Source organism: Alosa pseudoharengus, unplaced genomic scaffold, assembly GCF_046254945.1.
Source record: "Alosa pseudoharengus isolate Yale_2024_CS ecotype anadromous, Long Island Sound unplaced genomic scaffold, YU_APseudo_1.1 YU_APseudo_1.1_scf_1, whole genome shotgun sequence".
Lineage (NCBI taxonomy): Eukaryota > Metazoa > Chordata > Actinopteri > Clupeiformes > Clupeidae > Alosa > Alosa pseudoharengus.
The window spans coordinates 3,104,341-3,120,714 of NW_027468564.1; the positions used below are offsets into that span (position 1 = coordinate 3,104,341).

The window sequence follows — 16,374 nt, forward strand, 5'->3', positions numbered from 1 at the left end:
TCATGGGCAAAAGAAATTGATATTTTTGCTGCTGCTGACTTGTTGCAAACAACTATCTTTACTTTCAATGATGGAAGATGGAATATGCACAGACCTGCAGACTCACAGACATGTAGAGAGAATTGCGTTTATTTAAATCACACTGGCAATCATTATGAGGTTGTAACATGTGTTAAACACAAAGATGCAGGACGTTGCGCAGGAATATGCCAGCCAGTAAAGATTGATTACAAGTTGAGGTCGACACGAAAAAGAAAGTTAAACGAAGAATCAGAAAATGTTAGAGCAAAGAAAGATCGCCAGCGATACCACAATGACAGCGATTACAGAGAGAAAAAGCGTGAATGTGTTCGGAAAAAGTACATTTCTGATCCTGAATATCAGAAATTGAAGCGTGACCACTCTCAAATGAAATATAAGAACACTTTGAGCTTTCAAGAAATGGTACGCAGGTATTCTAGAGCCAAATATAAGACAAACAAGACATTTCAGAATATCGTCCGTGGTTACTCTAAAGCCAAATATAAGAACAACAGGCCATTCCAGAATCTCGTCCGTGCTTACTCCAAAGCCAAATATAAGACCAACAGGACATTCCAGAATCTCGTCCGTGATTACTCCAAAGCCAAATATAAGACACACAGGACATTTCAGAATCTCGTCCGTGATTACTCCAAGGTCAAATATAAGACCAACATGACATTCCAGAATCTCGTCCGTGATTACTCCAAAGGCAAATATCAGACAAACAGAAAATTTCAGATGCTTGTCCGTGATTACTCCAAAGGCAAATATCAGACAAACAGAACATTTCAGATGCTTGTCCGTGGTTATAGTCATGCTAAATACAAGAACAACATTGGCTTTCAGAAGAAAACCAAAGAGGCCAACAAGAGGAAATATAGAGAAAACAAAAACATCCGTGCAAATAAAATAAAGCAAGGCTGTGAGAGTTATGCAAAGTGGCAAAAGAAACAGGAAGACATAGACTCTGCTGTTGGTCATTTTCGTCAGGAAGTCAGCCGTGGTCCTGAATATGTATGCTCAGTCTGTCATCGTTTACTCTTCAGGAAGCAGGTGGTTGAGTGTAAACGACATTGCTATGAAAGCAAAGGAGCAGAAGTGGCTGCAATGGCTAATAGATGCATAACATTGCAATATTTACATGTGTGTAATGTTGAATGTGAACAGAAATGTCATCTGTCTGATAGTCCATCAAGCAAATTATGGATTTGCCATACATGTCATCGTAAAATAATTGGAGGAAAACTTCCCGAAGAGAGTGTCACCAACAACATGCATTTGGATGATATTCCACCAGAACTTAAATGTCTGAACTCTTTGGAACAACATCTCATTGCACGTCACATTCCCTTCATGAAGCTGTTGTGTTTGCCTCGAGGCCGCCAGAGAGCTTGTCATGGTCCTTGCGTCTCTGTTCCTGTTAATAACGCAAATGTGACAAATATACTCCCAAGAAATGAATGTGATGACAAGATGGTAAGAGTCAAACTGAAACGCAAGTTGACATATAAAGGTCATTATGAGTACATGTATGTCCACACTGATCGTGTCAGAAATGCACTTAGGTATTTGATGGCAAACAATAAATGGTACGGTGATGTGACTATGAATGACGAATGGGTAAACTCTCTGAATGGCACTGACCAGCATGAGGAAAGTACCAAACAAGAAACACCTGCTAACAGTGATGATGACAATGTTCCTGAAGAGCAAGCAGAGGAAGATGTGACTTATATCAAAGACCAGAATGGGCTTTTGTCAGATACATCATTACAACCTGTCGATCTGGGTTCAGAGATCATTGATCAGAATTTTCAAGATATACTTAATGTGGCACCAGGTGAAGGTAACAGTCCAGTGAGGTTGCTGTCCGATAAAACCAACGAGGCAAAATGTTTCCCTGTTTTGTATCCATCTGGTGGACCTACATTCCATGATGAAAGAGAGTCCAAAATAACTCTGTCACGGTACCTAAATACACGCATTCTGAATGCAGATGGGCGTTTTGCACAGAACACAGACTTCATTTTTTACGCACAATACATATCAGAGGTGCATCAAGTTGTATCTGGTGTATCAGTGGCATTACGCAAAGGTGGCGGCAACTCCTCTCTGAAAGACGCATCACCAGAAATGTTGTTAAACTCAGACTCGTTGAGTAAAATATTGCGCAATGACGAAGGATACAAGTTCTTACGAGGAATTCGTGGCACACCTCCATACTGGATGTCAGTTCAGAAAGATTTATTTGCCATGATAAGACAACTCTCCATACCCACGTTCTTTGCATCTTTTAGCTCTGCAGATTTGAGATGGCCTGAAATGCTGAACTCTATTCTAAGAATAGAAGGTAAACAGACGTCTGTTGACGATCTTGACTGGTCTGACAAATGTGGACTCATACGTCGAAACCCTGTGACAGCGGCAAGAATGTTTGATCACAGATGGCATTGCTTTCTCCGTGATGTAATCATGTCACCAGCAGAACCCATAGGGAAAATAAAGGACTACTTTTATCGTGTTGAATTTCAACAACGTGGTTCTCCTCATGTCCACTGTCTTTTTTGGGTTGAAAATGCTCCCAAGATTGATAAAGAGTGTGATGATGAAGTTTCACAGTTCATAGATACATACATCACCTGTGAAATGCCACCAGAAACAGATACAGAGCTCTACGACGTTGTGAGCTGCGTACAGAGGCACAGCACAAGACACTCTAAGACTTGCCGCAAGAAAAACACAGTGTGCAGGTTCAATTTCCCACGGCCACCATCAAGCTGTACTTTCATCACAAGAGGCGGTAACTGTGAGGACTTGAATGGCAGTGATGACAATACAAGTGCTAGTGCCATAATAAAGAATGTTAAAACTGCGTTGACCATGCCTGACATGAATTTTGATACAGCCGATGCATTTTTTGAGTCTCTTGGGATAGATCAAGGTTTGTTTGAAAAGGCCTACAACATATGTTCCAAAAAGAAAAGCATTGTTCTAAAACGAAATCCTGGAGACATTTGGGTGAACCAGTACAACAAAGACTTACTCCGTGCTTGGCAAGGCAATATGGATATCCAGTATGTCACAGATGCCTTTTCAGTTGTGGTCTACATACTGTCGTACATCACAAAAGCAGAACAAGAAATGGGTTTGCTCTTACAACGCGCCCAAGATGAGTCAATGAATGGCAACCTTGATGCAAAAGCAGCATTCAAACAGCTTGGAAGTGTATACCTACACAACAGAGAAGTTTCAGCCCAAGAGGCAGTGTATCGATTAACACACATGCACTTGAAAGAATGCTCTCGTGACGTACAGTTCATTCCAGTTGGTGATAATCCTGTTAGGATGAGTTTACCTTTGCACATACTCCAAAATAAAGCCCAGTTCCAACAGTGTAATGACGAAAGCAGCATTTGGATGACCAATGTGATCGAGAGGTATAAGAGCAGACCCCAGAATGAACAATTTGATGATTTATGCCTGGCCAGTTTTTGTTCTGAATACAGAGTTCTATCAAAGTCACAGGTTCCAACTGAAAGAGATTCACATGACATAATACAGCTGAACAACAACTGCGGCTTTGTGAAACGAAGGACCCGAACTGAACCTGCTGTTGTGAGGTATCCCAGATTTTCTCCCACAAAAAACCCCGAAAAGTACTTCCATTCGTTGCTGCAACTGTTTCTGCCTTACTATGAAGACTGTCACCTCAAACCGCCTCAGTTTGATACATATGAACATTTCTATAAAAATGGTGCAGTGAAATGTGGTGTTGATGTTCAAAGAGTGCAGTCGATTGTGGATACCAACAAAGCTTTATTTGAAAAAGAAAGTGATGAGATTGACAGAGCTAAACAGTTGCTGGAAGACAAAATTGATTTAGAAGATGCCTGGGCTCAGATATGTCCTGAAACAGAAAGGGAACGTCTTCGTTGTCTGGATCTGATGAAAGAAAAAGTTGTAGATGATGAAGGTGATGATGATGACAAACTCATTCCTGACCTGACAGCAAACCCACAGACTACATGCACTTTGGAAACAAATCATGTGTCAATGCCCAGACAAGATGCATTGCATTTATTACGATCATTAAATGAAGAACAGTCTGCCATATTCTATGCTGTTCGTAAGTGGTGTTTGCAGAAACTGTTTGGACAAAATCCTGAACCGTTGCGATTATTCATTACTGGTGGAGCAGGAACGGGGAAAAGCCATTTAATCAAAGCGATACATTACGAATCTACACGGCTGTTGTCACAGATTGCTGAAAATCCTGAGGATCTCACTGTGCTTCTAACAGCACCTACAGGAGTGGCTGCATATAACATTGGTGCTGCAACAATTCACAATACATTCTCCATTGGTGCAAATGTCAAACTGCCATATCAACCACTAGGTGATGAGAAAGTCAATTCTTTGCGAACCAAAATGGGCAGCTTGCAAATTCTGATCATTGATGAAGTGTCCATGGTCGACCACCGTCTTTTGGCCTACATTCATGGTAGATTGCGTCAAATCAAGCAGACTGGTGATTATTCCTTGTTTGCAAAAGTTTCCCTGATCTGTGTGGGTGATTTTTTCCAACTCAAGCCCGTGAAAGGCACGCCTCTTTTTGCTGAAAACAAAGGAGCCAACCTGTGGGACAACAACTTTGAGGTTGCAGAACTGACTAAAGTTGTTAGACAAGAAAATGCAGCATTTGCGGAAATGCTTAATCGTCTCAGAGTCCATAAAAAGAACGAACCTCTCGCCGATTGTGATGTTCTCACACTGAGGCAGCGTGAAACTGGTGAGGAATCTACAGACATTCATGTGTATGCTACAAATGCGGAGGTTGATGAATATAACGTGAAGAGACTGCAAGAGATTTGCCCAGACGCAATCAGCATACGTGCTCAAGACTTTGTCCGAAATCCCAAAACTGGAAGAATGGAACGTAAAGTTGGCTTTCACACAAAAGTTTTCAACTCTTGCTTGCCTAAATGTGTTTCGTTGGGTGTTGGAGCAAGGGTCATGTTGAAGAAAAACATAGATGTGTCTGATGGCCTTGTCAACGGAGCATGTGGAACAGTCGTGGAAATCATTCAAAGTCAACAAGACGATGACATGCCTGCAGCTATCCATGTGGAGTTTGAAGACCCTAATGTAGGAAAGATCCAGAGGTCAAAAGCAAAAAGGGTTTCCGAACGTTCAACGATAGTGGAAGTGCAAGAGGAACAAGTGGCTAATAATGGTGGTGTACGAAGGCAACTGCCGATTAGCCTGGCCTGGTCAGTAACTGTACATAAATGTCAAGGGCTTACTGTTGAAAGGGCTGTTGTATCACTCAAGAAGATCTTTGCTCCAGGGCAAGCATATGTTGCGTTGAGTCGCGTGAGAACTCTTGGTGGGCTGGTAATTGAGGACTTCAAAGAATCTGCCATATTTTGTGATAACAAAGTAGATTCGGCTATGAAAAGCTTGCCTGAGTTTAACTTTGGAATGTCTGTTTCATCCAACATTAACCCTGTGTGCACAGTAGCACTTCACAATGTACAGAGTTTGAATGCTCACATTCAGGATGTTCAATCCCATAAAGCCCTCATGAATGCTGACTGTATTTGCTTAACAGAGACATGGCTCAATGTAGACACTGATGAAGAGCCGCAACTTCCAGGATACATCTTCAAACACAATCCGAGGGGAAACTGTTACGATGACTCTGAGCCAGCCTTTGCAGCGCTGAAACAACAACAAAGAGGTGGAGTTGGTGTGTATTGTTCAGAAAACATTGATGTGCAGGTGTCAATTCCAGAAAGATGCAATTTGGAATGTCTGTATTTTGAAATACCTCATGCAAATTTGACTGCTGCTGTGTTGTACAGGCCCAGCTCTTATAAGATTGACATGTTTCGAGAACAATTATTACAGGTCATTTTTGAACTTGAGAAGCATCCAGGGAGAAAGCTCATCATGGGAGACTTCAATGAGGACATCTTTGTATCTTCTACAATTCTCAAGTTACTGGAACGGCATGGATACACTCAGCACGTGCAAGCAGCTACAACTGAAAAAGGTACATTAATAGATCATGTTTACATTAAAGGCACAGAAGATGTTGCTGTTGAAGTTGTGCAGACATACTACAGTTTTCATGAAGCAATACTGATCTCACTGTTGTAATGTTTTCTGTGATTAATGATATTTGTGTTTGAATAGGTAAGTATTTACATTCTGGGTATGTTATGATGTCATTATGAGTTTACTCCATAGTCCGTCCGCTGAGCGGGGTTATGATGGGAGGGTGGGTGGTGGCAAGGAGAGAGCATACACTGGACGGCTCCTTGCAGGGCATGGGAGGGGTATAGGGGCCATTTTCCAAAAGAAGTTGCAAATAACGGTAAAGATATACAGATGAATGTGTAAATATCAGAAAACAATACAGTTGATTTATTATCTAGGTGATTTTTTTAAGTCAGTGGATCGTTCCTTAATTGTCTCAAGCATTTTAAGCTATGTCTTGTTAATGTTTGTCAAATTATTTCATTTTGGTTGTATTACACCACCATTACACCAAGTTATGTGTAATGCTTTAAATGCTAACAAGAGTCCAAATTAAAGTTATAATGAATGGACAGATACAGCACATATATCGTAATGAATGGTTTTATCTTTACCGTTATTGTAAACCTTAACATTATCAGTGAATTACAGTTAAGACGATAACAGTCAATAACAGCAAACACAGCTGTTCAATTTCAGTGCAGTAAACTAAAATTAACCATAAATAATATTACTACAGATTATAGGGCTTATAATTACAGATATTACAGTCAGTTGAAGACTGGTATTATTATTGCAACACTGAGTTAAAGGTCAACAATACCTTAAATCTTCAATGAAGTGAAAGAATAAATTGTGTATTAATGAATTGTCTCAAGATTGTGTAAGAATGGTGAAAAAACAGAGAAAGAAAACAAAAAGTGCATCTTAAAAGTGTAACTTCTTTTGGAAAATGGCCCCTATACAGGGAACTTTTTTGGTCAACATTTTCATGAATTATGGAATTATACCAAGTGGACAGTCATGCCATTGCTGTTTATCATGCATATCGAAAGTGTCCAAATCACCACCAATTTGCAGCTAACTCACAGTTTTCAACATATACAGTAGTGTGACACAAAAAGTGTTCATGCTTCACCCTTATTGTTGTCTTACTGACATGCTTTGGCACAGTAAAGTCATGATACTCTACAAGATCACTTAGATAGTGCTGATTACAGACAATCTCTGTCATTTACTGTGGGATCAGTTCTGTTGCCTTTAAGATAACACAGGTCAGAGGCCCAGCCTACATCTCGCTGCAACACCAATATTTCTTGGAAAAGGGCAGGTTCTCCAAGGACATTCTGGTTGGTGGAGTTGCCACCACCACCAGTGCATTTGAAGGACATGAAAGCCATGGACAGCAATGCAATCAGCTGAGAGAAGCATGTGAGTAAACATGCTTGCTGAAGACAGGTGAAGTGTAAAGGAGTCAAATTCAGTGGACACATTCAGAAGAATACCATTTAGATTAATAAAAAAAGTAAACAAAGACAGCAACAACAGCCATTATCCCTGTGTGGGATTACACAGCCATTCTATGCAGCCATTTCTATGTCTACCTAGGACTGACAGGTGGCATGTTAGAACTGTGTACTGTTCTAACATGCTGTTTCAGAACTGTTTCATACCAATTGAACTGAACACCATACCATTTTTCTTTGAGTGATGAAAACACATATAGAAGTAATTTACATATTTAGCACTGTCCACTTGGTATGCAGTTCTGTAAACAGGGATCTACTACATATGGTGAATCAAACTAAATTGCATTGTTAAAGTAGTTCAAATATGCATCAGTTGATAATTTCATTGACAAATGGGTTACAATATATTGTCAGACTTTAGATATTTATTTTGTTTATGTAAAAATGCTGTGTTTTGACATGAAGAATTCAGAGAAAAAAGTTTTTTTGGTGTTAGATTAGGTGAGGAATTCAGTTGCCTCCTTAATCAACCCAGAACACTTTTCAGCCATTATGCCTGTACAACTACTTGAAATAAGACATATTTAATGGTTTAAATTTTATTTTTTCTGCCTCTGTGATGTGTTTTTCATTCGGGCCTGATTTTGTATAGGCTGTTCTTTTTTGTGGGACTGATTTGTTTTAGCTGCAACTGTAGTATTAGTATTTCGTTACCACACCACGAACTGTAATTTAAATGGTGTGTGACATGTTACTTTACTTGTTGATACATTGCATGAGCCATTTTTTATTTTGTTTTGTTTTATTATTGTCAATTATTGTGAAGTATGTTTTGGCATGGATAATTACAAAGAAGGAAAAATAAGGAAACATTATTGATATTATATCAGAAGAGTTACTGATGCTCTATGAATTTCATTTCATAATTGGATATATGGAATATCTGTTCACGAACATATTGATAATTTTCCCTGCTGGATCTGTACAATTAACCACCACAAAACAATGGACTGAATATGGAGTGCAAGAAGTCTTACTTTGTAAGACAAAACTGAACCAACCACTTCAGAGGTGTGGAGTTGGAAATACTTACATCAGATCTTCTGACCTATTGACATGTGCGTATCCATTATATTTACCTGTGCATTTTTTTCAAAGATAGGCATCCTGATTCTGATCCTGATTTGACCGAATGTAAAGACATGTTGCTTTATTTCACCTGTGTAACAATAGCATGTAGCCTAGCCTCACAGCCTTCCGAGTGACCTGCACCAGTCCTGCTGCGGATCACGGACATCCGCTAGCAACTCAGCCTTCTGAGTGACCTGCACCAGACACAGGGCCTGTTGTGGATCACGGACATCCACCAGCCATGCAGCCTTCTGAGTGACCTGCACCAGACATAGGGCCTGTTGTGGATCACGGACATCCACCAGCCTCACAGCCTTCTGAGTGACCTGCACCAGACACAGGGCCTGTTGTGGATCACGAGCATCCGCCAGCCTCGCAGCCTTCTGAGTGACCTGCACCAGACACAGGGCCTGTTGTGGATCACGAGCATCCGCCAGCCTCGCAGCCTTCTGAGTGACCTGCACCAGACACAGGGCCTGTTGTGGATCACGGACATCCGCCAGCCTCACAGCCTTCTGAGTGACCTGCACCAGACACAGGGCCTGTTGTGGATCACGGACATCCACCAGCCATGCAGCCTTCTGAGTGACCTGCACCAGACACAGGGCCTGTTGTGGATCACGGACATATGCCAGCCTCACAGCCTTCTGAGTGACCTGCACCAGACACAGGGCCTGTTGTGGATCACGGACATCCACCAGCCATGCAGCCTTCTGAGTGACCTGCACCAGACACAGGGTCTGTTGTGGATCACGGACATCCACCAGCCACGCAGCCTTCTGAGTGACCTGCACCAGACACAGGGCCTGTTGTGGATCACGGACATCGGATCACGGACATCCACCAGCCTCGCAGCCTTCTGAGTGACCTGCACCAGACACAGGGCCTGTTGTGGATCACGGACATCCACCAGCCATGCAGCCTTCTGAGTGACCTGCACCAGACACAGGGCCTGTTGTGGATCACGGACATCCACCAGCCATGCAGCCTTCTGAGTGACCTGCACCAGACACAGGGTCTGTTGTGGATCACGGACATCCACCAGCCACGCAGCCTTCTGAGTGACCTGCACCAGACACAGGGCCTGTTGTGGATCACGGACATCGGATCACGGACATCCACCAGCCTCGCAGCCTTCTGAGTGACCTGCACCAGACACAGGGCCTGTTGTGGATCACGGACATCCACCAGCCATGCAGCCTTCTGAGTGACCTGCACCAGACACAGGGCCTGTTGTGGATCACGGACATCCACCAGCCATGCAGCCTTCTGAGTGACCTGCACCAGACACAGGGCCTGTTGTGGATCACGGACATCGGATCACGGACATCCACCAGCCTCGCAGCCTTTTGAGTGACCTGCACCAGACACAGGGCCTGTTGTGGATCACGGACATCCACCAGCCATGCAGCCTTCTAAGTGACCTGCACCAGACACAGGGCCTGTTGTGGATCACGGACATATGCCAGCCTCACAGCCTTCTGAGTGACCTGCACCAGACACAGGGCCTGTTGTGGATCACGGACATCGGATCACGGACATCCACCAGCCTCGCAGCCTTCTGAGTGACCTGCACCAGACACAGGGCCTGTTGCAAATCACGGACATCCACCAGCCATGCAGCCTTCTGAGTGACCTGCACCAGACACAGGGCCTGTTGTGGATCACGGACATCCACCAGCCACGCAGCCTTCTGAGTGACCTGCACCAGACACAGGGCCTGTTGTGGATCACGGACATCCACCAGCCTCGCAGCCTTCTGAGTGACCTGCACCAGACACAGGGCCTGTTGCAAATCACGGACATCCACCAGCCATGCAGCCTTCTGAGTGACCTGCACCAGACACAGGGCCTGTTGTGGATCACGGACATCCACCAGCCACGCAGCCTTCTGAGTGACCTGCACCAGACACAGGGCCTGTTGTGGATCACGGACATCCGCCAGCAACATAGCCTATCAAGATCTTATCAAGTTATGTGAGTATCCGTACTTTTCTTTTTCCAAAAGATGCAATCTAAATGATTATGCATATTTTAGTAGGAAGTACATTGTATACACTGTTAATGAATATACATTTTTGCTTACACCTCAGGAACAAAATAATGTATACTTTTATTGTAAATGTACATCTGCTCTAAAATTACCTTACAGATAATGTTTGCCCAGTTTCAAAGAATCTCCTGCTGAGATGCTTCAGAGCTGTGGTGTGGCCACTGCCACAGGTATGCACAGAACTGGTCCATACATCTGTTCCATAGGACACACCAATGGTGAGGACTGCTGAGGCTCATGGACATTTACAAGCCACAAAGCCTATCAAAACACCTGTACCAGACGGAGAGCCTGCTGAGACTCATCCTCCTTTTCCATTGGTGGTTGTGGTGGTGCAGACGGACTTGTACTTGTCAGAGTGCCTGTTGAGGTTCATGGACCCTCACCAGCCTCGTCACCTGCTGAGGCTCATAGCTGATCTTGGCAATCTACAACAGCACTACAGGACAGTATTACAAGGGCAATGAGTTGTACATGTGGTCATCTACTGACTAAGGGCTGACAAGCCGGGTTAAGAATATTGACTTTGTGCTGTTAATTATTAGCATATGTCCATATCACATAGTCGTATTTATTCATATCACATAGCCTTATTTATTCTGCTCTGATAAAGTAACTGCTAATAAACTTCACATATTTATATCTAATTTATATTATTATAAACCACCTTCTGTAAACAAACTGCATACTACTGTCTACACTGCACTATATTTCTTGTCCTGCCTATGCCCCACCTTTCTATACTTTGTATATAACATTGCACTTTTCTGCATTTTTGCACTTCTGGTTAGACGCTAACTGCATTTCGTTGGCTTTATACTTCTACTCTGCACAATGACAATAACGTTAAATCTAATCTAATTGTAGGACCATTTAGTAATACAAGGGAAATAGAAGTAATTGGGTATTTAATGACTTCATGTTTTTTCTTAGTTTTATTTTTTACTATTTTGGACATCTTTGCTTTTTGTTCCATCGTTATTTTATGTGGCGCTTTCTATTTCTTCCATTAAATTGAATACAATAATTCTAAATAAATGTCATACTATCATACTATATCTAGGTTAGTTTTCAGGGTATTTGTTTGCATAACATCATGCAATTTATACCTCTTCAATTGGAACACTTATTGTTAATAATGTTTTAATAACACACCAGAATAATTCAGAAAATATGTTAAGATGTTAATATATTAAGCATAGAAAAGATGTGATGATGTGCATCACATGACAAAAAGCTTGGCAACTTTGATCACAAGACATGTTTAAAGATGGTTTTGTCTACCACATAGTTGTATCAGATTATCAATGACTGAAGTAATGACTTTTAGTCCATAAATACCCTGAAAGTTAACAGACTGACCACACTCAGGGATTAACTAGCCTACATTTTGAGATTGTAAGATTGTAAAATTGAATTACACATCACTAGTTATGCTATGATGAAATTGTGATTAATAAAGTACAAATGTTTTTTTGCCTTATATTTCTTTACTCAAAAAAGACTGAGTACTCAGTGATTTTTTATATGCATATACTGTACGAATAAATACATAAAGTTTTACATTCTTATACATAAACTATTATCAAACTAAACTGCATTGACATCAAATGTTGGCACATGTAAGGTTTAAATGAAAACCTTATCACGAAGACTTACAAAATGCATTTCTGCAAATTGCAGTGCCCTCTATAGGTCAAAGGTCATCACATTTCTTGAGCCTTCGACCTTTGGTTTTGATACATGAAAGGGTTGCTAAGATATGAGCTGGCTTCCTGTTTGATTGGCAGTGTTGGGCGAACGGTTCTGAATATGGCTTCAAAAATCAAGACATATGTAAGGCTCAGTCTGAAGATTATCTTTACCAACTTTGTGACAAACAGACAAAATCTGTGACCTGTGAAAATGTTTTCGCGTTTTGAACAAAACCTAAGATGGTGGCAAGATCAGTTATGTTGAGTTCACAAGTTGGTAAGTGTTGGCCTTAGGAACTCCAAGAGTACTAACACGATTTTTGTGGTGGTTCCCACAACATGTGGTAGTCAATGTGGTAATAGACATTCCAACTAAGTTGTAATTCCAAACACATTCATATTTACAAGACAAAATGCATTTTTGCTAACTGCAGCAACCCCTAGAGGTATATGGTCACCACATTTCTTGAACATCCTTCTAATTGGGTCCTTAGTCCATGTACTAAGATTTGTTTTGATACCTGAAAGGGTTGATAAGATACAGCTCACTGAGAGGGTTGATAAGATACAGCTCACTAATTACAGAGCCCCCTAGAGGTCAAAGGCCACCAAAGTTCTTGAGCGTCCTCCGGATTGGGTTCTGATGAACATGTACTAAGTTTGGTTTTGATACATGAAAGCGTTGCTGAGATATGAGCTCACTTCCTGTTTGGCAGCTTCGCCACAAATTTCGATTGGCTGTACAGGCGAACGCTTTTGTCAATTGTTCCAGAAAGCAATGCACTGATAAGTCATGGTCTAAAGATGGTCTCTGCCAATTTTGGTGAGGATCCGCTGAAATGTGTGACCTGCAAAAATGTGTATGTGTTTTTGATTAAATCCAATATGGCGGCTGAATCAATTACAATGATATCACAAGTTGGCTTGGGTCGGCCTAAGGACCTCCAACAGTATTACCAGACACCACTAGTGCATTTTAATTCTAAGCACAACTGCAGCTACAGGCCAAAAGGCATGTTTCTTAATTACAGCGCCCCCTACAGGTCAAAGGGCAACAGATTTCTTGAGTGTCCCCATGATTGGGTCCTGAGTCCATGGACTAAGTTTGGTTATGATAGATGAATGGGTTGCTGAGATATGAGCTCACTTCCTGTTTGGCGGCTTCGCCGCAAATTTCGATTGGCTGTTTAAGCCAAATGCTTCTGTCAATTGTTCCAGGAAGCAATGCACTGATAAGGCATGGTCTGAAGATGGTTTCTGCCAATTTTGGTGAGGATCTGCTGAAATTTGTGACCTGCGAAAACGTGTACGTGTTTTTGATTAAATCCAATATGGCGGCCGAATCAATTAAGATGACATCACAAGTTGGCTTGGGTCGGCCTAAGGACCTCCAACCGTATTACCAGACATCATTAGTGCGTCTTAATTCTAAGCACAAGAGCAGCTACAGGCCAAAAGGCATGTTTCTTAATTACAGCGCCCCCTAGAGGTCAAAGGTCACCAGATTTCTTGAGCTTCCCCCTAATTGGGTCCTGAGTCCATGCACCCAGTTTGGCTGTGATACATGCAAGGGTTGCTGAAATATGAGCTCACTTCCTGTTTAGCGGCTTCGCCGCAAATTCGATTGGCTGTTACAGCCGAATGCTTATGTCAATTGGTCCAGAAAGCAATGCACTGATAAGGCATGGTCTGAAGATGGTCTCTGCCAATTTTGGCGAGGATCCGCTAAAATTTGTTCGCTGCGATAACTTGTACGTGTTTTTGATAAATCCAATATGGCGGCCGAATCAATTACGATGACATCACAAGTTGCCTTGGGTTGGCCTAAGGACCTCAAACAGTATTACCAGACACCACTAGTGCATTTTAATTCAAAGCACAACAGCAGCTACAGGCCAAAAAGCATGTTTCTTTATTACAGCGCCCCCTAGAGGTCAAAGGTCACCAGATTTCTTGAGCTTCCCCCTGATGGGGTCCTGAGTCCATGTACTAAGTTTGGTTATGATAGATGAATGGGTTGCTGAGATATGAGCTCACTTCCTGTTTGGCGGCTTCGCCACATATTTCGATTGGCTGTTACGGGCGAACGGCTTGAGTTCCGAAGACGAAAAGCAATAACTTTTGTGAGGCTTGGTCTGAAGATCAAGTGACTCAGATTTGGTGTTGATCGGACAAAATTTGTTACCTTTGAAGACATTTAAGTGTTTTTGATGAAATCCAAAATGGCGGAAAATCCATCATGGCGGAAAATGACGTCATAGGGTGCGTTGAACTCGGATTGGTCCAAGGATTCCAATGATACCTCATTTTTGACAATCGGCCATACGGGTCAAAAGTTACATGCGTGAACGCATGTCCAACTTTGGCCTGTTGGTGGCGCTAGAGCGCTCAAGGTGCCGGTATGAAACTTGGTGAAATTAATCATGAGACTGTCCCCAATCAGTGTGCCAAATTTCAGAACTTTTCACCAGACGGTTCTATGGGCTGCCATTGACTTCAATGACGGAAGCGTAATAATAATAATAATAATAATAATAAGAAAAAATAGAAACACAATGGGTGCCTTCGCAGCTTCGCTGCTTGGCCCCCAAATATAGCTGCAAGCAGCAATGAGGGGGCCAAGCAGTATAGGCCGGAGTAGCCACGGTGACAAGATAGAACTCAGCAGACACCCGGGATCAACAGGGCTGAAACAGGGCTGAGTATTGCCACCGCCTCCGCCAGCCAGCCCCCCCCACCTAATCACCCCAGCCCGTCCCACCCCGTCCTGCCCTGCCCTGCTCTTGCACGCACGCATTAGAATTAACTAGATGGAACATGTTGTCATCAGTTTCACATCAAAAAATAAAAGATTGATAAAACACATCAGCAACTACACATCAAAATGCAATATTGCTTATTGCAGCAGTCCCTACAGGTCAAAGGTCACCAAATTTTTTGAGCGTCCTGCTAATGGGGTCATGAATATATGTAGTAAGTTTGGTTATGATACATGGCAGGGTTGCTGAGATATGAGCTCACTTCCTGTTTGGCGGCTTCGCCACCAATTTCGATTGGCTGTTACAGGCGAATGCTTTTCTTGGCCTGGGTCGGCCTAAGGACCTCCAACAGTATTACCAGACACCACTAGTACATTTTAATTCCAAACAGAACAGCAGCTACAGGCCAAAAGGCATGTTTCTTAATTACAGCGCCCCCTAGAGGTCAAAGGTCACCAGATTTATTTAGTGTCCTTCTGATTGGGTCCTGAGTCCATGCACCCAGTTTGGCTTTGATACATGCAAAGGTTGCTGAGATATGAGCTCACTTCCTGTTTGGCGGCTTCGCCGCAAATTTCGATTGGCTGTTACAGCCGGATGCTTCTGTCAATTGTTCCAGAAAGCAATGCACTGATAAGGCATGGTCTGAAGATGGTCTCTGCCAATTTTGGTGAGGATCCGCTGAAATGTGTGACCTGCGAAAACTTGTACGTGTTTTTGATTAAATCCAATATGGCGGCCGAATCAATTACGATGACATCACAAATTGGCTTGGGTCGGCCTAAGGACCTCCAACAGTATTACCAGACACCAGTAGTGCATTTGAATTCTAAGCACAACAGCAGCTACAGGCCAAAAGGCATGTTTCTCAATTACAGCGCCCCCTAGAGGTCAAAGGTCACCAGATTTCTTCAGCATCCTCCTGATTGGGTCCTGAGTCCATGTCCTAAGTTTGGTTATGATAGATGAATGGGTTGCTGAGATATGAGCTCACTTCCTGTTTGGCGGCTTCGCCGCAAATTTTGATTGGCGGTTACTCGCAAACGGTTTTAGTTCCGAAGACAAAAAGCAATGCATTAATGAGTCGTGGTCTGTAGATGATATCTGTGAAGTTTGGTGTCGATCGGTCAAAATTTGTGACCTTTGAAGACTTTTTAGTGTTTTTGATGAAATCCAATATGGCGGAAAATCCATCATGGCGG

The 16,374-nt window shown here is 42.4% G+C and overlaps 1 protein-coding gene across 1 annotated transcript; it reads left to right on the plus strand.

The window, feature by feature from the left end:
- Positions 1-441: 441 nt before the first annotated feature.
- LOC143130571 (uncharacterized) lies at positions 442-6,186 on the plus strand. The gene has a single exon (XM_076289998.1). The coding sequence runs from the start codon at positions 442-444 to the stop codon at positions 6,184-6,186; it is 5,745 nt and encodes a 1,914-aa protein (XP_076146113.1).
- Positions 6,187-16,374: the final 10,188 nt, after the last annotated feature.

Excerpts from the sequence above, each read along its gene's own strand:
- LOC143130571 (XM_076289998.1), top strand. The coding sequence starts at position 442 with ATGGTACGCAGGTATTCTAGAGCCAAATATAAGACAAACAAGACATTT.